The 27,753-nt window shown below is 50.5% G+C and overlaps 1 protein-coding gene across 12 annotated transcripts in view; it reads left to right on the top strand.

Moving 5' to 3' along the window:
• RALGDS (ral guanine nucleotide dissociation stimulator) overlaps positions 1-27,365 on the top strand; it is a 122,582-nt gene extending 95,217 nt beyond the window's left edge. For 6 of the 12 annotated variants that reach the window (XM_066580161.1, XM_066580159.1, XM_066580157.1 and 3 more), the window contains 17 exons: positions 11,003-11,179; positions 13,070-13,263; positions 13,950-14,024; positions 15,039-15,232; positions 15,317-15,438; positions 16,153-16,368; positions 16,453-16,556; positions 16,895-16,979; positions 18,235-18,312; positions 18,482-18,568; positions 19,866-19,898; positions 20,007-20,128; positions 20,506-20,601; positions 21,082-21,346; positions 21,916-22,161; positions 22,565-22,679; positions 24,388-27,365. In XM_066580161.1, the coding sequence (XP_066436258.1) occupies positions 11,003-11,179; positions 13,070-13,263; positions 13,950-14,024; positions 15,039-15,232; positions 15,317-15,438; positions 16,153-16,368; positions 16,453-16,556; positions 16,895-16,979; positions 18,235-18,312; positions 18,482-18,568; positions 19,866-19,898; positions 20,007-20,128; positions 20,506-20,601; positions 21,082-21,346; positions 21,916-22,161; positions 22,565-22,679; positions 24,388-24,563 (2,385 nt within the window). In that variant the 3' untranslated portion in view covers positions 24,564-27,365. The remainder of the gene's footprint in view (positions 1-11,002; positions 11,180-13,069; positions 13,264-13,949; positions 14,025-15,038; positions 15,233-15,316; positions 15,439-16,152; positions 16,369-16,452; positions 16,557-16,894; positions 16,980-18,234; positions 18,313-18,481; positions 18,569-19,865; positions 19,899-20,006; positions 20,129-20,505; positions 20,602-21,081; positions 21,347-21,915; positions 22,162-22,564; positions 22,680-24,387) is intronic. The other 6 variants (XM_066580160.1, XM_066580158.1, XM_066580163.1 and 3 more) reach the window with 3 other exon arrangements.
• The last annotated feature ends 388 nt before the right edge of the window (positions 27,366-27,753 follow it).

Raw genomic sequence — 27,753 nt, forward strand, 5'->3', positions numbered from 1 at the left:
GGATCCGAGATCCTGTGGATAAGGGATAACTTACAATTGTGGTGCAACCCCTCTAAGGCATTATCTGTAACTGTGAGGTGCGTCCGAGAGACTCGGCACAACTTGCATCGGAGAGTCCTTGTGATGTCCGTGGTACGCGGCACTTTGCATGAAGTGGCATGGGATATAGCTCATCCGTGAAACAGAGAAGAATAGGCAGCGCCAGGATTGTTCTCCGGCGGACATTCGGTGTGCATAGCCTGAAGTTACACAGCCCCCAAATACCCTAGTGTGCCACAGACCCCATCCTCAACCCAAAGGGTCGGAGAACACAAGAGTCACCATGGTAAGAAGAGTCATGTGATGCTTCTAAAGAGTCCGGAGGGCGGGGCTTGACTGGCACTTAGAGGTCTGTTTAGTGACCACTCAAATGTATAAAAGTGGCCGACAAAACCTACTAGGAAAATCCTGAAGAACAACAAAAAAATCCTCCCATGTCCAAAAACACAAATCTATAAAGAACTTGCCGATACAATGTATGTCGGCCGGCGGAGGTGCTGGGAGAGTCCACGAGGACAGCGTTAGTGCGCCTGTTATCTGCTGTAAAGTTTAATATTTACCTCCAGCGACCTCTCACCCAACACGGAGGCTTATCTCCCAGCGCTGTCTACCTGCCGCAGTTCTATTTAGTCGGCCGTCTCATTACCTTCACAATAAAGACTAAATTAAATCTAGAAACCCTTACAGAAATCTTCGCACCACGTGGGGTTAAACGGCCGGTATGGCGCTGAAATGGCCCATAGGCGGCTTTATTTTCCAGCCTGAAATGCAGTTTCTTTTTCCTGGCAGCGCCTCTCGCCATCTGCAGACCCCCCTCCGCTCGGGCATTTTGGGACAAGAATAAAAAAGTTATGAAAAACCGTCAAGCAGAGTCATTTAAGTTAATTGGTCACAGAGCAATCGCTGTAAAGTATCAATTAGCGCTATTTATGGCCTATTTAGTGACTTGGCTGTAAGTGGAGCCGTCGTAATGATGAGGTATTAAAGGGGACATGTCACCATATTGGACGATGGTATATAGATGACATCCTGGCCAAGATGGACTGATGGGCACAACTGTGCCCTCTAAGTGACCGCCGGGGAGCGAGAGGGAAAGGCTGGTCCTGGGGACTCCTCGGAGATGGGCGCGGGTGCAGGAAGTGTCATGTGACCTCCCCTTGGCTGTGATTGGTCATTAGCTAGAGGGCTCACAGGGGAGGGGCAAATAGAAACTATTTTTCATTGGTTTGACACCACAGACGGAAGCCATTCCAGGCAGTCTGATGTCCGAGCGCAGCGCCCGCCCACTTGTGTCCAGGATGCACCCGAGCTGCTCTGGCGCAGTTCGCATTGGTCACCGCACGATCCCGGTCCAGTATACGGACGCCCACACATTAATGAGCATATACGGGTCCTAAATCTCAAACCTTTAATGGATGCGACTAGAACGCACAACGAGCGGACGGTCTGCGTGAAAACTGTCAGTGCGCTTGGCGCCATAGCGTATAATGGGTGCGTGCGCTGTCCGTAAACTAACACCACACCGGAGGCCCAAGGCCGCACTCATGCAGGGGATTTCATCACATGAATTCCGTCCGTTTGCGATATGGATGGAACGCACAAGAGCCCCGTATTTTCGATGGCTTTATACACACGGGGGGGGGGGGGGGGGTAATTTTTTTCCCCTCTTCGACCTGAAGTCCAACATGGCGTGTCTAAGAACCGCCCGATATTACCTGTGGGAGCATGAAAAAGTGGCAGCGTAACCGAGTGGCATGCAGGGCGAGGCTTGTGGGTTGTTTACAAACATGTATTTTGGTTAAACGCGTGAAAATCACGTGTTTCTTCGTTTCGTTTTTGGCGCGGGAACAGAATTAAAAGTGAAATAAATGGATGTTTATCCATCAATTCCAATGGCGTTTTAAAAAACCGTTAACGCTTCGTTTTCCTCCCCTCCGTTCTGTAAGTTTCCGTTTTTTAATGAAACAGCGCAGTTTGCGGTAATATTGGTTCCGTTTTAACAGAAGCGAGCGAAAGCTTTTGCTTTGTGTTCCGTTTTTTTCACAAACCCATTGATCTCAACAGGAAAAAGCGAATCCGTTTATTTCAGTTTTAATTCTGTTTCTCGGCTCCAAAAACGAAACTGAGTAATGGAATGCCTGAAGCCGCGACGCCGGCCGGAGCCGGACACGTGTACATATTTAATGCCCTCATCCGTGTTTTCTCCCGGTTTGACTCCTTTCTGTCGTCGCCTGAATGTTTTTCCTGTTTTGCGTATCACTGGACTGGCGAGCGGCTTGTGGACGGCGGGAGGTTTGCGCTGCGGACTGCGCTCCGTAGGTTTTTGTTTTGTGTTTTTCTTACGTTCTATAGACGGTAATCCCCGACGTCCCTGGGACTTCTGCCCGAAAAGATTACCAACCCAGCTTATTTTCCAAGGCCAATATGGCCTCTCAATATGGCTTCTGAGATGGGGCGGGGCTTGTGTAAGGGGCGGGGCTTGTGTAAGGCGCTACGTTCTTGCAGTGAGAATGGAGGGTTTTGTTTTTGTTTTTTTCAATCTTCAAAAAAAGTGAAAATTGTCCACTTTCCTAGTAGTGGAATCCAGATGACTGCCGGCGGCTGCGGGGCGGAGGGGGGTTTCATCTTTCCTCGGCTGCAGGTGCACCAACAAGGCTGCAGAAGGGGAGTGATGCTCTGCAGGGAGGTCATAGATTCATAGTACCCACCATGATGATGATTGTCACCTAACTTTCCCAGGCCCCTGATGGGTAGATGTGCCTCTGGACGTGTTCTTGCATCTATAGGCAGACTGGGGTGTGGTAAAGCTGAGTGCCGCCCCCTGCTGGAGCCCTGACTAGGTGTTTTGGTTGTGGGCACAGGTATGTGGGTCAGCGCCACCAGCTGCTTCCTTCCCGCCCTCATTAACTCCCGGCGTCCTAATTGCAGAAGTAATGGCTCTGGTATTCCCCGCGCTGCGGCTCCGGCCCGCCGGACGGATTCCCTGAACATGCGGGTCACTTTCATCAGGAAGCAATTTGGGGAAAATAAACTTCTGTTTGATTTTATAGGAGCATCAAAAATATTCTCGGGGGGGGGGGGGGGGAGTAAAAATGGCGGCAGCCTCCGGGGTCTGACCTATGGGATGCTGTTTTTGCTCCGCTGCGGAGCGGTTTGGTTTCCGACTCCCCGGGTCTCTCTGTAGTAAACAGTACAACCTCCTCCGTCCAAAAAGCGCGCTGGGGGATCGATATGCCTCTCGCGATTGACCCCTCATTGTATTGGCTGGCGCGGTGGGAGGGGGGGGGTGGCGCCGTGCGGTGGGGGAAAGAGAAAAAATGATTCTCCTCCGCTCTCTATTTGTGGCGCTTCCCCTTTAAAGGTTTTTTATTTGTAGCTTTTTTTATTAGTATTTTAGTGTAGCTTATTTTAGATTTAAAGGGACCCTTCCATTTCTGTCCCGGAATCAGGAGGGGGAGGGGATGTCTCCTGCTGCGCCTCTGATCTACTATTCCGTGTTCCGTTTTTGGCCATCCAAGATGGCTGACGGTCTTCAGACGCCGATCCTTCACCTTGTTGGGATACGTTCACACGGCGGATTCCTTGCCAAAACACAATCTGCTTGATCTGTAGTGATAGTGTTGCCATGGCGACGATGCGTTGTGTATTTTAAATATGCACCAAGTAAAAAAAACAATCGGGGGGGTGGGGGGAGGGGGAGGGGGATATCACTGCTTGTTCAGTTTTCCGCGTCGGTTTGGCTTTGCGGTGACTTCGCAGTCCGCGCCGCCCGGCTGGCCGTATATTGTGACATGGATCATGTCTGCCCCATCAGATACCCCGGGTGTTGGGGCTCATTCACACGGGCACGCCGTCAGTCCGTATCACGCCTGCATTTCGTTACCTCTTTCACGGATCGCTCAAGCTACATTGCTTTTTATTGCGGCGCTCAAGCACGCATTTTAGGGCGCGCAAAACCCCCACAAAATGACCAAATCCGCCGTAAATCCGTGCCGTCCTTATAAATGCAGTGTGAGCGGCGTGTTCCTCGTCTCGCGCCTCCCGCGCACGGACAGATGGCTGAGTGGGTTTTGCACTTACGTAAAAGTCCCGTTGTGAAATGGAAAGATTTAACCCCTCGGATGCCTCGAGCGCTTCTCTGCGTCGCGGCGGATCGGCGGCCGACTTGTAGGGTTTCAGTTTTGCTTCATTTTAGTTTCTTTTCGGCCTCTTTTTGTGTTTTCGGTTTCGTTGTTTTTTGTTTTCTCCTTTCTCGCAGAGTTGTTACTATGTTGCTGATGTTTCTGTTCCCACCCCCGGGTGAATGTTGCCACGGTAACGGGTTGTAGGGGCATTGTCAAGTGACCTGGATACAGCAGAGTCGGGATTGTGTTGGATCCATAGGGAAGCAGTAAATTCCTGCACAGGCGGCGTCCCCCCTCCCCCGTCGGCCGCGGTGCGGGCGGGGGACACGAAGTGCGGCTACAATTTGGGATATTTGATGATTCCATCCAGGAAATTTGGTTCTAATTTACTTGCAAATTGCTGCATTCCCGAGTAATCGCTTCCGCGGTTAATAGCCGGAGTCGCTCTAAATGGTTTGACCCGGCCTCATTTTCATATTCAAATGAAATGGTATGCAAATGAGCTTGTCATGTGACCTAGCTTCCCTGCTCATTTACATATCTACAGTAAGATTTATTTAATCTGGTAATTGGTAACAGGTTCCCAAGGCTGAATGTGTCCCTCCGCGCCATTTTATGTGGGCCGCGAGGTCCGGAAGCAGAGGGACCGGCTCTACACTTTGCCCGGAGGACGCAGCCAGCGCTTGGCAGAATGGGTGGCACAGGCAGCTTCGGCGCTCTGCCACCGCTCTGTTTAGCAGCTCCCAGGCGGTGGCACAGATCTGCCAACCTGACCCAGGCACCCTAACCACCTGCCAAGGTAGGAAGCGGAGACACCCATCAGAGAGCTTCACAGCCGTGGTAAGGGGTGGGTACATTTAGGGCTCATTCGTATGGGCGGAGGCGGTTTCACTCTGAAATACACGGCATTCTTGGACCCAAACGGTGACACTTCGCGCATATTTGGACCTTCTTGCATTTTTTTTGCACACATCTTCACTTTGTTTTTCACTTGCGCAAAAAAAACCCCCAAAAAACCCAATGTAAGGCGGTCCCCTTGATTTCACGTATCGCGCCTATTTACGCATTGACTATAATGGGACGTGTGACGTTACAATACAGCGCCAGAAGTCAATAACAGCAGCTGGCCGGTCATACGGGAGCGACCATTCTGACCTCTAGCCCCCATATAGAGTAATTCACCCCTAAACCTTTTTATGGAACGTTCCATCTTTACTATATGGGGGGATATTTTGTAGATTCGCGTGCCGGCTATTGGTATGATAGACCCCCAGTCCGCGCTCAGCATCCCCCCATCAGTAGCCGGACGTCTCCAGCCTCCGCCTCCGGTCAAACAGGTTTTATTGCCGGCGGATAGAAGCGCCCAGGAGACCCCCGTGCCCATTATGGACGCAAGAAGGGGAGAAAACGCACAAAACCTCTCCTGATTGTGAATTACATCTGCTCCAAGTGTTTAGTGGGCCGATTTACTCCTTGTGACTCAAACGGCCTGAAGGGGTTTTCCAAGTTATTACTTTTATGTTTATTTATCTTATTTTCTTCATTTAAAGGGGTTGTCCGGTTGCAGGACAGACCATCAATAGCAGATCAGTAGGGGGTCTGCCATCCAGAACCCCTGGTGGTCAGCTGTCCTCTGGGTCAGTGTGCTTGTGCAGCAGGCTAATTTCTGCAGGAAGCAGACAGCTCCGTTCCCTCTGCAGTGGCCAAGTTTGGTATTGCAAGCCAAGTTATTGTTGAAGTCCAAAGAAACTTTGCCTGTAATTCCAAGTCTGGCCACTGGAGTAGGAGAGGAGCTGTGTGCTTCCTGCAGAAATCAGCCCTGTGCACAAGCGCAGCGGCCCGGGAGACTGCTGAGGGGCTGGGGTCCTGGGCAGCAGTGGCCCTCCAACCTACTATTGGTGGCCTGTCCTGTGGGTACCCCATACATATTTTACAACTGGACAACCCCATTAGGCGTTACGATGCTACATTCTAACCGCGGCCGACGGACTTTTTTTCACGAAGGCTCATTGTAAACAAATGATGGATTCCATAAGGAGAAACGGCGGTTGGCGTGCGAGCGTCACGGAGAGATTAATCGGCTCTGATTTCCGTATTGCACAACACCGCATCCCGGATTGGTGACCTTTATGTTGGACCCCCGCCATATGTGACCGCAGCCCAGTCCTAGGATACCTGCTACTAGCCAGTGTTATGGTCGCCGCTACAGAACTGATAGCCCAGGCCCGCATACAAATATGGCGGACGGTTTATTACTCCCTGTTGCTGATTGACTAGCCTGGATAGAGCGTCGGTGCCCCCACTACCATCATGGATGCCATGCTGGCATCCATGCAACCAGTCTGAGCAAACATCCTACCAGTTTTATACTCCAGTCGCATCCAGAGCTGCATTCACAATTCTGCTGATTGGTAACGGACCGCCTGCACCTTTGACATCCTGCAGTGACCGCTCTGTGGATCCATGAGTGCAGCTTTGGCTGTGACTAGAGACGTGGGGCTTATATAAAACTGAGAGTCCCGGCATGTGTGAGTCAGCCCCGAGCCCCCTCGGATTACATTCAGCCTGGGGGGCTCACATTGTTCTCCGCGGGGGTCATTAAGATGTGCTTTTCTGTAGTAGAATTTCCAAGAAACAATGCGGCCCCTTCTGTGGGAACAGCCTGTCTCCCGCCGCCGCTAAGAGGTTTACGGGCTTAGTCTGCCGCTGAGCCGCTGGCGCGCTCCGTGGCCGTGTCACAAGACCCGCGGCGGATGACGAAGGCCAACAAGTGCGCGGCTCCGTATACAGCGGTCATAGGATCTGATCGCCGCCAGATCCTCAGGTGAATGTAGCCAATCGGGAACTTTAAGAATCTAATAGAAGAAAATATACATTAACCCCTTCAGCACAAGAGGTTTTTTTTTGTTTTAATTGTCCCTTCTTCGGCCCGCCGTCCAAGAGCCGTGACTCTTCCCATTCTTGCAGTGACGTTGCGCTGCTTGTTTTTTGTGGGACATTGTATTTTTTTAACGGTGCCGTATAATGTACGGGGGGGGGGGGGGGGGGAATTATATGATGATTAGAAAAAACTGCAATTGCACCATTTTTGGTGGGTTTAGTTTTTACAGCATTCATAATTTCCAAAAATGAAAAAAAGTAAGTATTGTGTTTTTCCTTAAATCTCCCTTTTGGGGTTTTGCTTTCCCCTTTTCACCTCCGTGTGGCGCGCTCGTCGTCCTCTCCATAGATCGTGCCGGTTAGCGTCGGCAGTGACAGCCGTGGCTCCGCCCCGTGTTTAGTCTCTCGCTGTCACTATGTATCCGGCTATTGTTACTGTATTACTAACACTTGGGTAACTTTACCACAATGCGGGGGGGAGGGGGGGGGGTCACATGATCCTTTCGGAATTCACGTTTCCTCTGCTGGTGATATTTGGGACTTTTGTTTGTTTTTCTAAGAAAAGAAAGAACATCGCAGCGCCCCGCATGTCCGCACCGCCGCAAATCTTCACACTGGCGACCTTCTCATCTTGCGCATTGTGAGACGCACAGCATTCTCGCGGCGATGGAGTCCGCTGTTTTAGATGTGCAGCAACTGTCAGATGGGAAAATTGCAGCGCGTCTTATTCTTCTGCGATTGTGCAGAAAATGCGCTCATTCTTATGGGCGAGTCCTAAAATAACTGTGTCTCGTGTGAAGCATACGATACTCACGCACATGAAAACGACTTGGACCGCGATGCAGCGTGTCTCTGCGCAAAACGTATCACCATCACCGGTCTAAGACATCGCACTCGTGTAAATACGACCCAATGCAGAGCAAAGTGCGACTCTGGCGGACGCGGCACGTCTGCGTTATATGGACAACGTATCATATTTCAGTGGGCGCCGTGTAATGCTTTGTTTCTCCTGCGGTGGCGCTGCAGGGACACTGAATGGGTTGGTCTCCTCCGGCCTCCATCCGCTTGCAGGTAGCGCACTCATGCGCCTTCATAGTGTCTGATCAGAGCAGCAATCAGCAGCTTCTACGCTGAGGTTTGTGATTGGGCTGCAGCATTCGCACACCTAGACGGCACGTGACTGCGCTGACGGAAGCAGGTGGAGACCGGAGCGCTCAGAACATTGGTAAGCACCCCCACTGAAATACCCCTCTAGAGGGGTCGTCCGGGTGTAGACTATAGTGGGGCTTTCCTTATGATAAGTCAACAGTAGATCAGTGGGTGTTTGCCACCCATGACCCTCAATGATCAGCTGTAATCTGGGTCGATATGCTTGTGCACTAAGATGATTTCTGCAGGCAGCGGACAGCTCCGTTCTCTTTGCAGTGGCCATGCTCGGTATTGCAAGCCAAGTCCCCATTAAGCCACTGCAAAGAGACCTGAGCTGTCTGCTTCCTGCAGGAAGTCATCTGATTGCACAAGCGCATAGGTCCAGACAACAGCTTATCATTCGGGTCACAAGTGGTGCACCCCGCTCACCTACTACTGATGGCCGATCATCAAGACAGGGTTAGACAAACAGCACCACACCTGTCCGCTGGTTGACTGTGGTATTGCAGCTTGGCCCAAATCAATTCTATGAAGCTGAGCTGTAATACCACACGAAACCTGTGCCCACCTGTGGCGCTGTTACTGAAAGAAAACAGCTGAGTTTTTCTAATCATGTCTCACGCTTTAAGACCGGCTCACATTAACGTATTATGGCGGCATTTCTGCGTGGATAGTACTGGTGAGCGTCCTGGCCGTGGGGTTTACTGACCCCCAACCCGGAGCATCATGGCGATCTGTCACCTCTGGTGACCCCGCTCGCCCCGCTCGCTCCGCGCTCTCCTGGCCGACACTTTCTGTTCCGCTGCAGACACATTAGTTACCATAATAAGATGATGAGAAGAAAAGAGGAAGCGAATGTTGCAGAATCCAGATTAACTAGAAGCCACACGGAACCACCGACCGCAGTCATGTGACCACCCAGAGATCAGCTGACTGCTAGCGGAGAGGTGGGCACCCAGACCCCTCTAGTACAGGGTATCCATCCTCCAGCCGAGGACAGAGTTGCCATTCAGGAGTCTGGGAAAGTTGGGTGAGCCGAGGCCATACTGATGTAATTAACCCTTGCTGCTAAGCTGAGTCCATCTTCCCTTATTACCCAGTGCGCCTTGTATCCTACAGATGGCTTCTCGTGCCTGACCTGCTGTGACCTCCTCTACCTGTAGGCTGCGGGTGGCTCGGTGGTTAGGAGCATCGGCCGTCGGCTCTGACGTCTTATCACATGTGGCTTCCATCGTCCTCGCTGCTGGCTGTCACTACTAGATTGCAAGCTCCTCTGCACACAGCACTGAATGATGGTGCAGCTGGTGTATCCAATCCTATCGAGTGGGATACTTTATGTATCTAATCTTAGCATGTGTACCGCTGTCTACTGAGCTAATGTATCTAATCTGTAGTGAGATACCATCTGCTCAGCAAGGGTGTCTAATCCTATCCTGTCATACTGTCTGCTGAGCGGTGTATGCAATCCTTAAAGGGGCTGTCCAGGGTCAGAAAAATATGGCTGCTTTCTTCCAAACACAGCGCCACCCTTGTTCGTAGGTTACGTGTGGTACTGCAGCTTAGCCCCCATTCACTTCAATTGAGCTAAAGTGCAATACCTACACAACCCTACGGACAAGGGTGGCGCTGTGTTTAGAGGAAAGCAGCCATGTTTTTCTAACACTGGGCAGCCCCTTTAATGTGTGATACTTTCTGCCGATCTTCTGTATCTAATCCTACCATGTGATCTTGTTGCCTGAGCCGCTGTATCTAAGCCTCAGACACCTGGCAGTACTACACCTCCCATCATCCTGCGGCGGTCGGTAAGGGCAGATAAGTGTCCTCCGGTCGGGGGATGAGGAAGGGAGGATGACATGTGGGGGGGTGTTGGTGGACATGATGTACCGCCAGAAGTATGAGGAAGGAAGCGGCGAGGAGCGACTTTAACCCTTTCAGTGGTGGTAAGCGTTCACTGACACGGGAAGGGTTAAAGACAGCCCGTGGTACTGTGTGGGCGCTGTGTGGCACCTGGGTAGTATCACCCATTTGTGGGCAAATAATCCCCACGTATTCTTCCATGTCGCTCTGCAGACCCCGGCCCCCGCCGCCCGTCTGGTTGTGACCCGGCCCCCGCCGCCCGTCTGGTTGTGACCCGGCACCCGTCCTCTTCTGAAGGGGGCACTCAAGGTGGCAAAGCGCGTGTTTTCTCTCTGACTCTCCTAACAAGATCATTCAGAGCCGATCCGACTCCAACCAAGAGCAGGGGGGGGGCGATGACTGCAGACTCTTGGCTCAGGAGCTGACTCTCTAGCTGCACATATCCAGCAGTGCTGCAGTGTTGGTGAGGTGCATTGTGGGAGATGCACATCTTGATGATTAGGACTTTCTTGCTCCGATGGCTGGAGAGAGCGGCGACTAATCTGCTAACAGGTTTACCCGTTAATCGTGTTTTGTTTATTATGTGATTGGCCTTTTCTTGGCCATCTGCTGGTTGGCAGCCGCTGCGGGCGCCGGGCGGTGGGTGTCGTTGTCACTGAGGCCCCGGATCCGATTACATCGCCAGAGCGGATTATTATGGAATCCATTGAGGAAGCTTTTCTGGCGGGACGGGCAGGAATTCAGAACATGTGTAATACTCCGGGGGCACCGAGGGACGAACGGACATGTGGTGTCGGACCGCGGTCCCCAACCTGTGGTAGCCGCAGCATGCTGGGAGTTGTAGTTCTGCAACAGTCGTGGATCTCCAGTGTGGGACCTACGCTGGGACTTTTCTGTATGTTTGCTCAGTGAGGAGTCTCCTTCGTTAACCCTTTGCGTGTTTTGTCTTGCAGAGCTCCGCGCAGGAGATCGGAGAAGAGCTAGATGACGGCGTTATCTACAGTATTTCCCTGCGGAAAGTGCAGCTCCACCACACGGCCAACAAGGGGCAGCGATGGCTGGGGGTAAGCAGGGTTCCGTCCCCCATGGGCACTGCTGAAGGCGGTCTTGCTGGCCCCCGAGATACCACGGTGAGGAAGATTGTGGGTTGGAGGGGAACCTGCGTACAATTCTGATATTATATAGTTTAGGCCGCCTGCATGCGGGAGCCCGCAGCGGAATCCGGCTCGGACCCCGGCCAGCGATCCTGTAGTCTTCATCTGTACTGCGGATTTTTTTCCCCCAAATATTTACTTTTCCCGCACTGTCACTTGGCGACGACGCGGGTCCCGCAACCTTTCCAGGGCCGCGGGTTGGACGGCTTCCATTGACTTCAATGGAAGCCACCCGCGTGGAATCCGCGCAAAAACAGAACCTGTTGCAATCTTTTTTTTTTTTTTTTCCTCCACAAGTGGAAATTGCGCTTGATTTCCGGCCGTGCGCAGCGGTTCTCCATAGGATGTACCGAATGGTATTTGCTCTGGTGGACACCGACCGTAAATTCTGCAATGCAAATCCACCCCGTGTGCCGGCGACTTGTAGTCGGGGCAGAAGCCATGCGCACTCCGAGCCGCTCACTAGCACAGGCCACGTAGCCATTACGACCAGTGTCAAACACCAGTACGTGCCTCAGACTGTGCCCCTCGGATATGTCATGGTGGTCCAGCGCCGGGCCGGCTGCCCCTCTACTTCTGTCTGGTCATTCAAAATCTGACAAGCAACATGGCCGACATTGCATCTCCTATACAGGGGGTCCGCAAAGTCTTCAGACCCTCTTTTCACTTGTTTACACTTTATTTTGGGCCTTGTGTTCCCCCCATTATTCTGCACTTAGTACCCCATAATGACAGTGACAACAGAATGTACAGCTTTCAGAAATGAGAAACTTTCTCCCAGAGATGACATTCTGCGGTGACCTCAGTATTTGCCCCCCGTACTTAGTTGAAGCCCCTTTGGCAGTGATTCCAGCCGGGGGGCTAAATGTGTCATACCCAAGGGGGGGGGGGGGGGTGAATACTAATGGGGTGCAGAGTGCAGAATGATGGGGAAATTGTAGTTGTTATTTGCATAAGGCCGCAACACAAAAAGAAAGTGAAGGGGTCTGAGGACTTTGCCGACCTACTAAGGTGTTGTCAGCCAGCAGTCGTCGCTCTTCTTACGACCACCAACAAGATGGCCGCCGGGGCTCTGCCTTTCTTACCAGGCACGGACTGAGTTAAACGTGTATTTTTCATACCTCCTCCGGAGCGACCGCCTCCCTGTCAAGTACGGGGTGCGGCAGGGACAGCGGCCGGCCAAGTTGAGGTCAGCCAAGATCGCACGGTAACATGCAGCCAATTGAGAATGATGACCCAGCCCGGCTCCGGGGGGAATAGCTTTAGTTTATAGAAACCAGGAACGGAAGAGTAAGCATTCCCTGGAAAACGAAACGCTCGTTACTGCGACGGAGACGGAGAAATATACAGTCCTGACATTCCTCTCCCGCCTCGGGGACCGCAGCAAAATAACTCCGAGATTTGCACATTCAGCGCTTTAAACTGATATTAAGGAAGGAAAACCACAAATAGCGGATGGCGTCCCGTCATAAATCAGGAGATTCTAGGAAAGCTGCGGAGCTCCCAGGGCAGAAAACGACCCCCAAACACCCAAGGGGGGTCCTGTAATGCGGAAGGAAAGGGGGGACCGGGCGCAGAATGAGTCCCCTCATTGGGTTCCCTGAAGGTCGGAGCCCCCAACCTTGTTCCTCCCCACCTTGATTAGTCGATAACATTAGCCGTTCGTCTCTGGTGACTTTTTGCAGCCCCGAACCTCGTACTTTGCGCTTCTGTGGATTTATTGCCTATTTTCAAGCTTGTATTAACCCTTCTGCTTGTCGCCCGACTGCCTCCTCCCTTCAGCCGCCCTTACTGCGCCGATCTCCCCGTCTGACTGTCCTAGTCGTTGCCTGTTGCTGATGACGTGTATTCTTTGTCTTCCTGTAGTTTGAGAATGAGACGGCCCTGAGCCTGTATGAGACGTGCAAGGTGCGCACCATCAAGGCCGGGACCCTGGAGAAGCTGGTGGAATACCTGGTCTCCGCGTTTAAAGGCAATGACTCCACCTACGTCACCATCTTCCTGTGCACCTACCGGGCATTCGCTACCACGAAACAGGTCCTGGACCTGCTGCTGAACAAGTGAGTGTCAGACCTGCAAGGACCCTTTAAGAGGAAGCCACACTGTCTTTACACCATCCGTTTCACTCATGGACTTGGGCAGTGTCTGCAGGTCTGCGGACCCCAACTCTTGAGTACATGAGGCTCCTGAGTTCTGATCCGGAGACCTGCAGTCTAGGGATACATTTGATGTTTTCACCAGGAGCTTTACGGCTGCATGCGCCAAGCCTGCGCCATATCCTTACCTTGCCCCTCCCGTGAGGAAGGTTTGTAGGACTGTGGAAAGCTGTTCCCAATTAGCTGACAAGCCCGCATTCAGCTAATCACATCTTTGGGGGGGCCGGGGAAAAATAAATTGTCTGCCGCAGGTCGCCTCGTGTAAATGGAATGTGCCGCCAACAGAACCGTATGGGAGGCGAACGATCGTACGTGTGATCGCTCTTCCCCCATATGTTCTTTATCAGCCTATGCATAGGCCAAGTAAACGAGCGCTGATCTCATTGATTGGCACTCATCGTCGGGATGACATGAAAAAGGAGGCTTGGTGCAGTAATTATATTGATGACGAGCGCCAAGGTGACCCCCAACACACGAGTCACTGCGGAGGGGGTCCACATCTGAGGCCCTACAGGGGTCACCAGTCGGTTGTTACAGTGGCTCTAATACATAGTCGTATGTTAAATAAAACTGCTTGTTTCTTCTTTAAGGTTCGGGCGTCTGCACCCTCAGCTCAATGGCGAACACTCCCATAATACCATCGATGATCGACTCGAGCTGAAAAAGTAAGTTTGAGCAGCAACCATCTGCGGCTGATAATCCTCCGCAGGCCTTTTGGCCTTCACCCAGAAATGCAAGATGTTCCTGCAGGAGGAGAGATCTGGACCCCTTCACCACCCCGGATCACCGCAGAGTAACAGCAGACACTTTATCTATCATGGTTAGCTGACATTAAAGGGACATTTCCCTGCAGGCGGCCTTGTGAAGGGGAATACAGTCTATTGCTCCCTGTTATCAGCCATTTCAGGCTGGGGAGTAGCTAGCTGTAATTTTGGCATGAGTAACAAGTGCAAAATCCTCCCTGCCCCCAACATTCAATACTTCATCGCATCTGCAGTACTGGTATGGACTGATATCAGCCGCTCCTCTCACATCAGTACTGGAGCGTTATAGGAGGAGCAGCTGATATCAGTCACATATATGATGTAACCTCTCTGGAGGTTATTAGCTGCTCCTCCTTATAACGCTCAAGCACTGCTATAACCTCCAGGGGCCTTTACATCACATATGTGACTGATATCAGCCGCTGCACTATTATAAGCTGCTAGTTTTAGGTCTACCGGCCCTTTAATAGACATGTTTCACGTGTGATTAGCACAATTATAAACTTCTGCTTATCGGCGATAAATATCGATTGTTCTTCTTGTGGAAGTCCTTTTTGCAAAATGCAGGAACTTTCCAGACTAAGAACAGAGTCCCTCCCTCCTCTCTCCTGTCTGTAAGATCAAAGAGCAGGAGAAGGAGACGCCGAATCCACACGGCTTCCCAAGAAGCTCCTCCTCCTTTGAGTCCAGACAGCGTCCTGAGAAGCTCCTCCCCCTGCAGGCTTATCACATAATCTTGTCTGACCCTCTGCTGCACTACATACACGGCTAATCAGTCCCCCATGAAATGAAAGCACAAGGAATGACAATTGCATCATCCCCATACTAAACCGGTGGTGTAGGAGTGTGAACCCGCAGAGCTGACACTCTACAGCAGACTGCATGGCATTAACGAAGCCTGTCTCTTCTTTCCAGCACCATCTCATCCATCCTGGGGGCCTGGCTGGATCAGTATTCGGAGGATTTTCGGCAAGCGCCGGATTATGTGTGTCTGAAGCAGCTCATTGCATATGTACGGCACAACATCCCAGGCTCCGATCTGGAGCGCAGAGCTCGCAATCTATTGTCACAGTTCCAGCGGCAGCAAATCAGCGAGTTGGAGCAAGATGGTGAGTTAGACAACTTTTGTAATGGCTGCCACTGCTGACACTAGTAGTTCATCGCTGACCTCACCTTCCCTTTGTGCTTTACAGTCGTGGACCACACAAGCTGCACGTTCCGGCTGGTGGAGGAGAGCGCTCTCTTGGAAGGGAAGCAGGACTTCCTGTCGTTCCGACAGGACATGGTGGCAGAACAGTTTACAGTCATGGATGCTGTGAGTTCTCCAATGTTTTTGCTTTGGGCGTCCTCTATTGAGGGGTGTCAACATGAAGTGAACCCTATCTGGGTCTGCCTCGCTATGCTCAGGATATAATATGGCTGCCTGCTTTCATTAGATGCACCATAAGGGTCAGAGCTCCCCTTGGTCTGATACAGAGCTCCAAATCCCCTGCAGAGGCATAGAGCTACATGATAAAGATCTGTCTGCCTGCAGCCACCACTAGAGGGAGCTCACTGTATATAAACTCCTCAACACTGAAATGACATGGCAAAGAAGGAAAAGTCATGCAATTATCGAAACTGCAGATCGATAGACGTGTTCATGATATGTGAATGATGACAAATGGAAATATATTTGATACCCTTGAAGCCCCTCATTTGTTTATCTTAGCGCCACCTTCAGCTTCCTCAGTTTACAGCTCGTTCTTCTTGATGTTGCAGTTTCAGTGTTGAGGAGTTTACGTTGCACTCAATAATAGAATTGTATGCAGACGGCTCCCTCTAATGGTGGCTGCAGGAAGTCAGAACTTCAGCATTTAACCCTGTCCATGCTGTGCATTGGAGCTTTGTAATCCAACGGTGGAGCTCTGATTTGTAGAGATATGGATCTAATGGTGAGAAGAGTTTAGATTTGCTGGAAAGGTCCGTCTTGGATTGACATTTCCTGCTGGAGTTCTACGTCTGACTATTCGTTCTTCATCTGTTGTAGGACCTTTTTAAGAAAGTGGTGCCCTATCACTGCCTGGGTTGTATCTGGTCCCAAAGAGATAAGAAGGGCAAAGAGCATCTGGCGCCTACGATTCGCGCCACCGTCTCTCAGTTCAATAGTGTCACCAACTGCGTCATCTCCACGTGCCTGAGCGACCGGTCGCTGAAACCCCAGCAGAGAGCGAAGGTGGTGGAACGCTGGATAGACGTGGCCAGGGTACGTGCGCTCAAGTCTCCTTACCAAATATGTTGGATCATGAAGTGTTGGGGACCTTTGTGAATTACACCCTCTTGTCTGCAGGAATGTCGCATCCTAAAGAATTTCTCATCCCTCCGCGCCATTCTGTCAGCCCTCCAGTGCAACGCCATCCACAGGCTAAAGAAGACCTGGGACGAGGTGTCACGGTGAGCACACTATACTTGTTGTGTATAGGTTCTCGGGGCATACTGGGAGTTGTATTTAAAGGGGTTGTCCAGAGTTGGAAAATCATGGCTTCTTTCTTCCAAACACAGCGCCACCTTTGTCCATAGGGCTGTGTGTGGTAATGCAGCTCAGATCCATTAAAGTCAATGGGAGCTGAGCTGCAATACCAGATACAACCCATGAACAAGGGTGGCGCTGTGTTTAGATGAAGGCAGCCATGCTTTTATAACCCTGGACATCTGCTTTAAGCATCAGCCAGAGGTTGGGGACCACGACTTTGTGGAGCAGCACATAACATGCAATATTCCAATTATTTCAGGGAGAGTCTCAGGACGTTCACAGAACTTTCCGAAATCTTCTCCGACGAGAACAATCACTCGTTAAGCCGCGAGCTGTTGATAAAGGTGAGGAAGGGTCTTCATGATGTGTGGAAATATCCTTGTCCTCTACGGAGATTTAAAGCGACCCTCCAGTCCGGACACACAAAGATGGCCGCACCGCTTTCCCCACTACATGATGCACAGTGCGTATTATGCATTGGTAATCTAAGACACTACAGACTGCTCACATGGGCAGCACCGACCAATCACAGCAGCACGTAGTGTCTTAGACTAATGGGCAGTCCGAGAAGTGGTGCCACCATGTTATTTTCTCCGGGGCTGGAGGGTCACTTTCAAGGGTTGTACAAGATTAAAAAAAAAATTTGCAGAATGGGACTGAGCTGTATAACACATGCAGGCTGTGCACAAAAGTGTTTTTGAAAGTAAGCCGCCCTTTTTCTTCACTTCTTCTGTACAATCCCTTTAAGATGGGCATTACACACCGCTGCGGGTCACACACTGTTAAATGGACAGGCCGCTCATTTTTGCTTCCCCTTTAAGGATTGTGTGTTGCAGCTGAAGATCCTCCAGTATTTTTTGCCCTCTGTCATATGTGTGGGGCGCCCCTGATAGGATTCACGTGTACAAGCCAGACACGTCTGCAGGCTGCTGTTATGATGTCACTGCCCTTATCAGCGAGGAATCCCTCAGCACACGCCTTAACACATGGGGCCAAGCACACGTTCAATGTGTCAGACCGGGCGCGCTGGCGAATATCACAGATACTCCTGTGTGGGAGGCCGAGGGATTCCCTCCTCTTATCTCAAGCACAAACATCAGCGCAGATCGCTCCGGCATCCAGTAATACAACCACGTCAATGCCAGCTGACCTCAAGCGGGCACCAAAAACAAATTGCCAGTCACATTCTAGCGTCTACATTCCCAGAATTCCCGATGGCAGCTGCACCTTTAAATCCCTGTTTCACAGCCGGAGCCTCGCAATCCTCGCCATCATCCTATTCCTGGCCCTATAACAAGCCTGGGATTGGTCACGAGGATTCCACCTATTATTGCCAAGTGCTTCAAACCACAAAACAATTGCTTGCACATACTTTAGATTGCATCTCACCCATCCGGCGTTCTGTCAAGCAAACAATGCGTGGGAAGGCGTGGCCTGCCGCATGATTCAATGGCCCTAGGCCGCAATCGGCACCTATACAGATGTCCGCAATCTACCGGGAATGCAAAGTCATTTTTAACCCACCCTCGCATTGTGAAGAGTGCTGGTTATTATTGTCTGCGGCATCCGTAACCCTTTGTTACCCTTTTTCCTTTACAGGAAGGCACTTCCAAATTTGCAACCCTGGATATTAATCCTAAGAGGGCGCAGAAGAGACACCAACAGCAGAGGGAGATGGTAAGTGGCTCCTCAGCCTTCCCGATTATCCTACATAGACATTTATATAGATTCCTTACTGATGTGCGCAGTGTAGGCAGTGCAATATGAAGATTGTTGACTTGGATATCTGCCCTCTAGTGGTGACTTGTAGTAGTGCTAATTTTTCCTTATTTTGCTTTTTGTACAGGGTGTCATGCAAGGAACCATTCCTTACCTCGGCACATTTCTTACGGACCTGGTGATGCTGGACACCGCTATGAAGGACTATTTAGAGGTCAGTTTTCTTGATACGTAGACTGAACGGCCCCTTTATTAGACCCCGGCCCTCTTGCAATTGGTGCTTCCTCGTATGGACATTCTCCCCGTGACCCCGGAGGATAAAATCACGTGACAAGTTTTCCGTGGATCAGTTTCAGTGAATCCATATAAGATGGGAGAATCCAGCGATCGGAGCGACTTCTAACAAGGCACGGTCATCGGTGCTAGACTAGCCGGGGTCTCGCTGCTAACCGCTGGTGGTTTCTTGTGTAACGGTGTGGGGAGTATACGGAGAATGGCGCGATCAAGGAAAAATATGCAGAGAAAGGAGATCCTGTGGATGGAAACAACCCAAAAGGGGTCGGAGGAGGATGTCAGGAATCGTTCTGACCAACAGGCTGCACAGTCAGCTGAATACAACGCTGGAGCTCCAACTAACGTGTCCGAACGCACAACGCGCCGTTCCTCCCCACAGATCAGATATAACAGCAGGCGACCAGTTCAGCGGCGTTAAGGCTGTGTTCTCACGGTACGGATATGCTGTGGAATGTCCGGTGTACAACCTGCAGCGTTTTGAAATCCCAGCTTAATGAATGAGTTTTAGTGATGTTTCGTCTAAAACATCCGCTGTGTAATTATACTTGTTGAGTGGATTTAAATGTTGCGGAAGAGCAATGTATAAGCATCGTCCCTGCAGGCTCCACAGCCGACTGTAACATAGAAGTAATATAGAGGAACGTAGCGGAAAATCCGCATGAATGAACGGAAATCAAAATTGCACTAAAATCGCACCATTAGCTGAGAAAAAAGCCTGAAAAATGCAAAAAACCCAGCAGCTTTATCTTGTGGATTTCAGGACGGCTTATCAACTGCCCTGCGGACATTCTGCAGCGTATCCGTCCTGTGTGAACATGACCGAAGAACAGAAAGGAGAGACTCCAGCGGGCAAAAGAGCGCAAAACTTGTATCACTGAGCAGCGGAGAAACATCTCCTGGTCAGATGGGTCCAGATCTCTGTTGCTGATGGGAGGTCAGAATTTGGCGCAAGCAGCATGAATCGCTGACCCCTTCCTGTCAGCCGGTCAGAACATGTCAGCACCGCCATCTAATCTGCAGCAACTACAAGAAACTTCCTGTCCGCAGGGGCCGATATTCCTGCAGAACTATGAACTGCTGCAGTTCTGAAGGACCGACGTGCATCTAGATAGGGGTCTAGTAAAGGGGCCGCTCCGTGTACATCCTGTCGAGTACTTAGAGTATCAATATGCTCGCAGATGCCTTGTCTGTACTAATACATCCCCATCTATCCGCAGGGCGGCCTTATAAACTTTGAAAAGAGACGGAAGGTGAGAAGCTTCTTCTCCAGTCTGATTGTTCACCATCTGTTTTATTATAGAATTTGCGCTGTTTTTGTTCCTTTTGGTCTGACTTGTACATTTTTGTGCTTCTATAAGGAGTTTGAGGTCATCGCTCAGATAAAGCTGCTGCAGTCGGCCTGTAACAACTACAGTTTTATCCCCGAAGAGGCGTTTGTCGAGTGGTTTCACAGCGTGGAGCGGCTGACTGAAGCGGAGAGGTGAGCTGATGAGGAGTAGATGTTATCAGATCGCTGCCGTATAAGGCGACTGTCCCTTATGTTCTCATCTAAAGCAGTGTCCCCCAACTCGAGTCCTCGGGGACCGCCAACAGGTCATGTTTTCAGGATTCCCTCAGTGTTGCACAGGTGATGTCATTATTGCCGATGCCTCAGACATTGCCATGGGTGTTCTTACTATAGGATATCCTGAAAACATGACCTGTTGGTGGTCCCTGAGGACTGGAGTTGGGGACCCCGATCTAAAGGACATAAATATTAGATCATTTGTCTCATACTTCGGCAACCGCTGATCCCAGATGACAGGAAGCTTACTGTAATGGTCCCGCTGTTAACTTGTGGTGTTTCTTGCGCTGCAGCTACAGCCTGTCCTGTGAGATCGAACCTTTATCCGAATCTGCAAGCAACACTCTAAAGGCCAAGAAAAACACCGGGATCATCAAGCGATGGAGCGAGTGAGTAGCCCACAGATTTGAAGGGGTTGTATCATAATTTTAAGTTATCCCCTCTCCACGGGATAAGGCATAATTTGCTGATTGGTGGTCTCACCACTGATCTGCAGAGCGGGACTCCCATGTTCTGTTTTGCCTGTAATTGCGGAGTCACTTCTACCCCCCCAGTGACGTGGGCATGAAGGGAGCGCTGGCCGAGCGTGTGCAGTCAGTGCTCCATTCATTCCAATGGAAATAGCTGAGTGGGTGCGGCTCAACTGTCTCCGCAGCCCCGTCGAAAGTGGAGCGCTAGTGAGCTTGTGTGACCAGCGCTCCATTCAGGCTCCTCCTCGCTCCTCTATAACCTTACATGCTCAACTTAGCCAAGTTTGTACATTATTTCACTAAATAAGCGGCTGTCAGACATTGGCGCCACTTCTCTGATGTGGAAACTAAGCATTGGCCAAGCTCTGACCATCTCCATTAACCATTTGTTTCCTGCAGCCGTCAGCCTCCCAGCTCAGAGCCGTGCGCCAGCGTCAGCTCTCACTCAAAGTCCTTCGATCAGCTGAAAAGCAGCCCCCTTCTCTGCGGGAGCGACGCCACGGACTCTGTCAGCGTGACATCGGCCGGTTCTAGCAGCTCTGACGTGGAGGAGATCAACATCAGCTTTGTGCCCGAATCCCCGGATTGTCAGGAGAAGAAGGTACGAGAGGAACAGCCCAAAGATCCAGCGGCGCAGGCCACAGAACGCTGTGCTCCCCTGGGGGTCAGTCGCTGCTCTCTGTATTTTGCTGTGTTGAAAAGGATTATAGAAAGTACTTGAGTCCTTCAGCAGACGAGGAAATTACACCCCTAGACATATGGAAGGAACTTTCTGCGGGAAAGATGGAGTCTAATGGGCTCGTCCCTACTTACCGGGCAAGTCCAGTCACAACGGAGGGTAACACATAGCTGCTACTAAGTGTCACTCGTCTCTCACAATCTCCAAAACTACGTGAGATAACGATCTTTCCATTTCAGGAAACCATCCTGATTGGAGATCTGTAATAACGGCCATATTGGTTGTCACCCAGCTTTCCCATAAACAGAACGTGAGTTTTAGGGGTTTAGTTTCCTATTTCGATGATGAAGTTATTTGTACTTTTTGTTTGTATGTTGATATAATACATCACATGACCGCAGCTGTACATTATAAGGTTATAAAGGTCCCAGTATGTTCATGGCTTACAGCTAGGATCCTTCATCCCTTATACTTCGCAGCAGCCGCATCACTCCTATGTTGTAAAGCTTAGCGTCTCCTTCACCAATGTCTGACACTCAGTCTTGTGCTTCTAGTTTTGGGAATCGACGTCGCTCTCGTCTCTGGACACATCAGGCATCGGATCGGGGTCAAGCAGCGCCTCTTCATCGTCCGTCTCCTCTACGCCGGTATCCGCCTCTCGGACGCACAAGCGCTCGGTCTCCGGCATCTCCAGTTACTCGTCTCTTTCACTTCCCCTCTACAACCAGCAGATAGACGATTGCTGCATCATCCGGGTCAGCTTAGACGTGGACAACGGCAACATGTACAAGAGCATCCTGGTTAGTTACCCCCATGAACCTCGCTGTTGGGACCAGTCATTGGGTGGCAGCTCAGGTGGTTGGCACTAGGGCATCAGGCAAACGCCTGCATAGAGTTTATAAGTCTTTACGAAGGTTTCCTCTTAATAAAGGTTGAAGGATAATGGATGCCTAGCAGCGGGCATCTCCAGAATATAATCTATAGGTGTGCCCATATACTAGTGGTGCCCTAAAGCATCCTGCGTAGAAGCCGCGCCGCTCTTGTCCACGCTCTGTGTCTTGTGTTTACGTCAATCGGGCTGAGCTGCAGTACCAAACACCGCTATGAACAAGAGTGGCGCTGTTGATGGAAATAAGTAGTAACTTTCTCTAGTCTCTCCTCGAGCCGCTCTGACCGTACTGTTCCATTCTCTTTTACCCGTAGGTAACGAGTCAGGACAAAACCCCCGTAGTGATCCGCAAAGCAATGGCCAAACATAACCTGGACGGGGAGCGGGCGGAGGACTATGAACTTGTCCAGATCATTTCCGAGGAGAGAGGTAATGGGATTTCTGCAATGTCTCACATTGGTCGCTCTGTACTCTGAGATCAGTCTGTTTGCTTTCTATGGAACTTGAAGTAAGTTTGGGGTTCTTGAAGGGAAGCTGTCCACTCTGAGCCCCATAAGCTAAACACACAGGCTCCTAGGAGGTGCAGTGCTGAACTCAGCGATGTCTCTTAGGGTTCCTCCTGTCAGAGTTCCAATTTCCTGCTCTGAGCGGAAAACCAGCACCCCGAATGGGTCGGTCTTATGAGGGAACTGAACGGCTCCTGTTGACTATAATGGGGTCCTTTTGGTTTCTGGCTTTTCACAGGATGAAATGGTGCAGCCGCTACTTCATCCTGCAGATTTCAGCTGTGGAGGTTCCTTAGACACGGATGGGAACGAACCCCTAGGCCAATGTGCAGCTCTTCTACAAGGCAGATCTCCGGCTGCTCTTGTGGACTTGCAGCATATTTGGCTTTGGATTTTCTGCATGGACAGTCGGCTGCAGCAGTCTCTTCTCGCTCCGCGGGGGCTGCTGCGGATTTCGACTTTTCCATTGAAGTATTCTGCACAAAATCCACTGCTAAAATTAATATGATGCCGATTTAAATTCTGCACCAAAGGGCAATTTCTGCAGTGATTTAAGGCTCATCATGCGGGCGTATTTACACTGAATGTTACCCAGTGAATAAAACCCACTGATCTCAATGGATTCATTCATAACTGCATAATTTTCGTGCGATTTTCGGTCACATAAGAAAATACGTGGCATGTCTTATTGTGGTGCATATCATGCACTGAAATAGGCCATAGAAGTGCATGAACTAGCGCAATTGTGGAGTGAATACACGGGAAATGAGAATATTTGCGTATCAAAACAGGCTTTTCGATGTAGTTTTTGCATGCAAAAACCTTGCAGAAAAGACGAAATATGAACTGAATAGGCAGTTTTCAGACTGTGAATACGCTGCATATTCACGGGCCGAAAAGGTGTTGTATCCGTGTGAATGAGCCCCGAGTGCAGATATTACTGCAGAGTGTGGATGAGATTTTAAAGATGCTGTGGATTGTCCACCCCATGTGAACACGGCCTTAGGGCTTATTTAGATGGGTGTATATCTGTCGGGTTTTCACGCCCGGCTGATATACGCTGCCCCTCTTTGCAAGGAGGAGGCAGGATGGGAGTAGTGCACTGAGGTCCCACCCCCTCTCCGCCCCTCACTACTGTTTGCAATGGGAGGAGCAAAGCTAAATTCCTTGCAGAGAGGGGCAGCGTATATCGGCCGGGCGTGAAAACCTGACCAATATACACCCATCTGAATAAGCCCTTAGTCTGGGTTCACACGGGGCGGAAATCTCGTGGAATGACCATTCTGAAAAACCAGCGGCCTTTGAAGTAGCTTCACCACCTGCATTTCCGCTGCAGCCATCTCTCCCCATAGAGAGGCCACTTCGGAAATGGAAAAAAGAATTGACATGCCGCATCTGTGTTTGCCGCGACACATCGCCAGCTTCGCGCGGCTTGGCTGCAGCGTGGACGACATCTTTGAAAAATCTCATCCACTTTGCTGGCTGCTACGTCCCGTGTGAACCCAGCCTTACAGTCCCCTTCCCTGCGGTACGCGGGGGGTGGGGGTGGGGGTGTATTTATCTGTACACCTAGAGGTCACCCAGCTTTCTCAAGCTATTAAGTAATATTGGTTTCCCCCTCTTTCCCTTAGAGCTGAAGATCCCAGATAACGCCAACGTCTTCTACGCGATGAACTCAGGAGCCAACTATGACTTTATACTGAAAAGACGCGGCTTTTCCAAAGGGGTCAAAATCAAACACGGATCCAGCTCCACGCTCCCCCGAATGAAACAGAAAGGACTCAAGATAGCAAAGGGCATCTTCTGATCCCCAAGTCTTACCCACTGTACCCTAAGCCAGAGCTCTGGAGGGATCCAAAGGATGGCACCTTCTCCAGGGGGTAAGCGGCCATCGCGTCCTGTGGAACGAGACCCCCGCAGACGGCTCCGACCCTCTTCGGCCTTTTCTTCTGATATTTTATTACAAGACTGTGACAAATGGCAAAAACCAAGCAGGAGCGGACCCCACTAAACCCGCGCCAAATAAAGGCCGATGCGAGACAAGTTCAGGGGCAGCCGACGCCATCAGGACCCAGAATCCGCCTCCACGCCACAGGTGCCTTTAAGGGATGGGGATAAAAAGACGATGAATTCTGACAGTGCCCAACCTGTGCCATGCCAGGGTGCCAGTATTAGTGCAAGACAAGGACAGAACGCAGTCAGCCCAGTCTTGGGTTTGGACGGAATTACCCGTATCTCAGTTATGAGAATTGGCGCAGATTCAATGAGGCAGACCAGCCTGCCGCTAGCCATCTTTCCCCTTAAAGGGACCTTAATGTAAATAGCGCTATCTGTGGATACAAGAAAATGTGGGTTTTCTACAAAAAGCACTTTGTAATAAGGATGAAAAAAAATTTTTAACCCTTAAAAAGTTGGAGGTGCCTCCGCCAGCCCCTCCCCCACTGCAGGGTTCATGACACAAGCCAGCCTCTAGTGGCTAGAGATATTGGCGCATTCTCCTCCCACCGATCCAGCATTTCAAACTGCACCAAAGATCCCACGCCACAAAACCATGGACCCCTGACGTTTCCACGGGGCGGAGTCTGTTAGTCAGTGGTCCCCCCCCCCCCCCCATCCTGCAGGGATCACAGGGTTAAACGACGCCCTCCGCGCCTGAGGCTCATCCCCGCCTGTAAATAGACATCTGAAGTTTTCTTATTTTTCTGTAAAAATTAAACCTTGGGGCCAAATTTCACAGTTTTCACGTGACGTTCAGATCTGTGGAGGGGGGAGGGGAGGGGCACAGGATTTTGTGTAAAAAGGTGTGGTATTTTTTTTTTGTGTGTAAATTCCCCCTTTTTATGAATATTTATTGGTTGTAAATAGACGTTCGCGCGATTTCGTTATTTCACTTTTTTACGCTTCTCCCTTGTATATATCGTGTAAAGGCCCCGCCCCCGTTTCGCTCTGATGGTTTGTTTTTTTACATGAGTTTTGATTAGCTTGCACCCAGGCTGTGGCTGATGCTGATTGGCTCGTTTCAGCGGTGATGTCATCAGTCCTGGGTTTTGTTACGTGTTTTTCTTCTTCACATTGGGGGTCCCGACCACAACAGCGGTGTTTACAGCGGAGGCTCCTCTTTATTGCCCCAGGATAATAGGATATGCTGTGAAGAGCCAAGCCCTCTGGTCGCAGATCTTCCGGTCGGACTGGTTCTTGCGCACACATTCCCCGCCACCTTAGTGCTCTCTACACTGTTTGCACAATCAGGTCAGATTGAAGCATTTTCAGGGCTTTGTTTTTTTTCAGACTCCCTTCCATTGACGTTCTAAATCCAAGATGGCGGCTGCAGTCTCTGCGCCGGCGGAATATTAGCATTAGTATTTTTATAATGTACCGGCGCGATGCTGCGTTTACTGCCTGCATAACCAAAAGACGAGGAGAGGAGCGAGAGATTTGCTGCTGATTGGACTCCATCACCTTCCTGAACTGCAAAAGCCATCATGGAGTCCTGCAGGCAGCGCCGCTCGGTAATGACGGAGGTCAGCGTCACAATTAAAGGGCGTGTAAACTTTTTGCAACTTTTTTTTTTTTTGTTCTATTGCATCTAAAATCCAAACTGAGATAAGTTTGCTAATTGTTCTTGACTTAAAGCGGTGTGGGTCGTCTACAGCTGCCATGCAGGCTTGTGTGTCGCTATGGCTACAGACTACAAACAACCCCAGTGTAGTCTGATCATGCAGTCCTACTCTGTCACCATGGAGACGCACGGCCCTGCATGGGAGCTGTAGACACAACATGGACTGTTTGTTTAATCTTCGGCTACCACCATGCATACAAATGTGATGAGTGTTTTCACGGATATGATGCGTCCGCGGGTGCGCTGCCGGCTTTAGCTGTGCAGGAGGAACAGAAAATGGTTGCAAAAGTCTTCATCCCCTGAACCGCAGAGCATCGTCTATATCGTACATTAACTGGAACCCCCCCCCCCCCTCCATTTGCATTCTCCTCCCCATATCTGAATATACTACAGTACCCAGAATGCAAAGCTCACTCTGCGCCTTAACGCCTACTCTTCGGCCGGACTTTTCCGGTCGGGGGTTAGATTTTTATTTTTTTGCCAGAATTTTGAGGATTCTCACAAGTGCCAATCAGTACAGCCGATGGGTTGGTATCTCACACCTAAAGCCTGCCTGGCTCTGTGCATTCTGGGACTTGTAGTTTGCAATAAGCTCCTGTAGATAAAGTGCAGGACATTGCAATTACAGGGGATTGTAATTGACACTTGCGCCACCTTGTGGTGAAAACCAGTAATACACAACAAAATTGAATTTAAACTAATTCCACCCCCTCCATCCAAACCCAAGGAGGTCACGAGACACTAAAGCGCCGCCCCGCACTCTCCTTCATGATTTGTTTCCTCTTTTTAAAGTGCAATCTTCTTTTTGGCCTGTGTGTGTGTGACTCTGTGTGTCTGTGCGACCGCGCCCGCGAGGTGCGAATGTTTACACTTGTAACCCTGTCATGTTTTTTGTAACTCGGATTAATGAAGGAGACTGTTCTAAAGTGCTCATTGTACACAAGCAATGTAAACTAGTCTTTGCAATAAATTCAGACACTCCAGAAATGATGATGATCGTGGCGTCTTGTCTTAAAATAAAATGGCGGCACAAGACACGTTTCACTTCACTGGTTTCAATCGTCAGAGTTGCTATTCGCACATCGGGCAGGATGCGATACGTTCGGCACCAGAAGCGAACGAAAGGGGAGTGCAGCCCCTGCTTCAAGGACTTGTAGGGGAGCGAGGAGGTGGGCACGCTGGGTGGTCCCTGTGGGGTTAAATGCAGCTTGAAGTAATGGCAACTTTACACGATCGCTCCCTGCCGTGCAGCAGACGCGTCCACCGGACAGCATTGCATCTTGTATGACCAACTGTGTGCTGTTAGCCCGCCGCTACACTGTGCAGCAATGGCGTGCCCTCAGGCTCTAATGCAGGAGGCAGTCATGTGACTTTTACC

The sequence above is a fragment of the Eleutherodactylus coqui genome, chromosome 10 (genome assembly GCF_035609145.1).
Source record: "Eleutherodactylus coqui strain aEleCoq1 chromosome 10, aEleCoq1.hap1, whole genome shotgun sequence".
Lineage (NCBI taxonomy): Eukaryota > Metazoa > Chordata > Amphibia > Anura > Eleutherodactylidae > Eleutherodactylus > Eleutherodactylus coqui.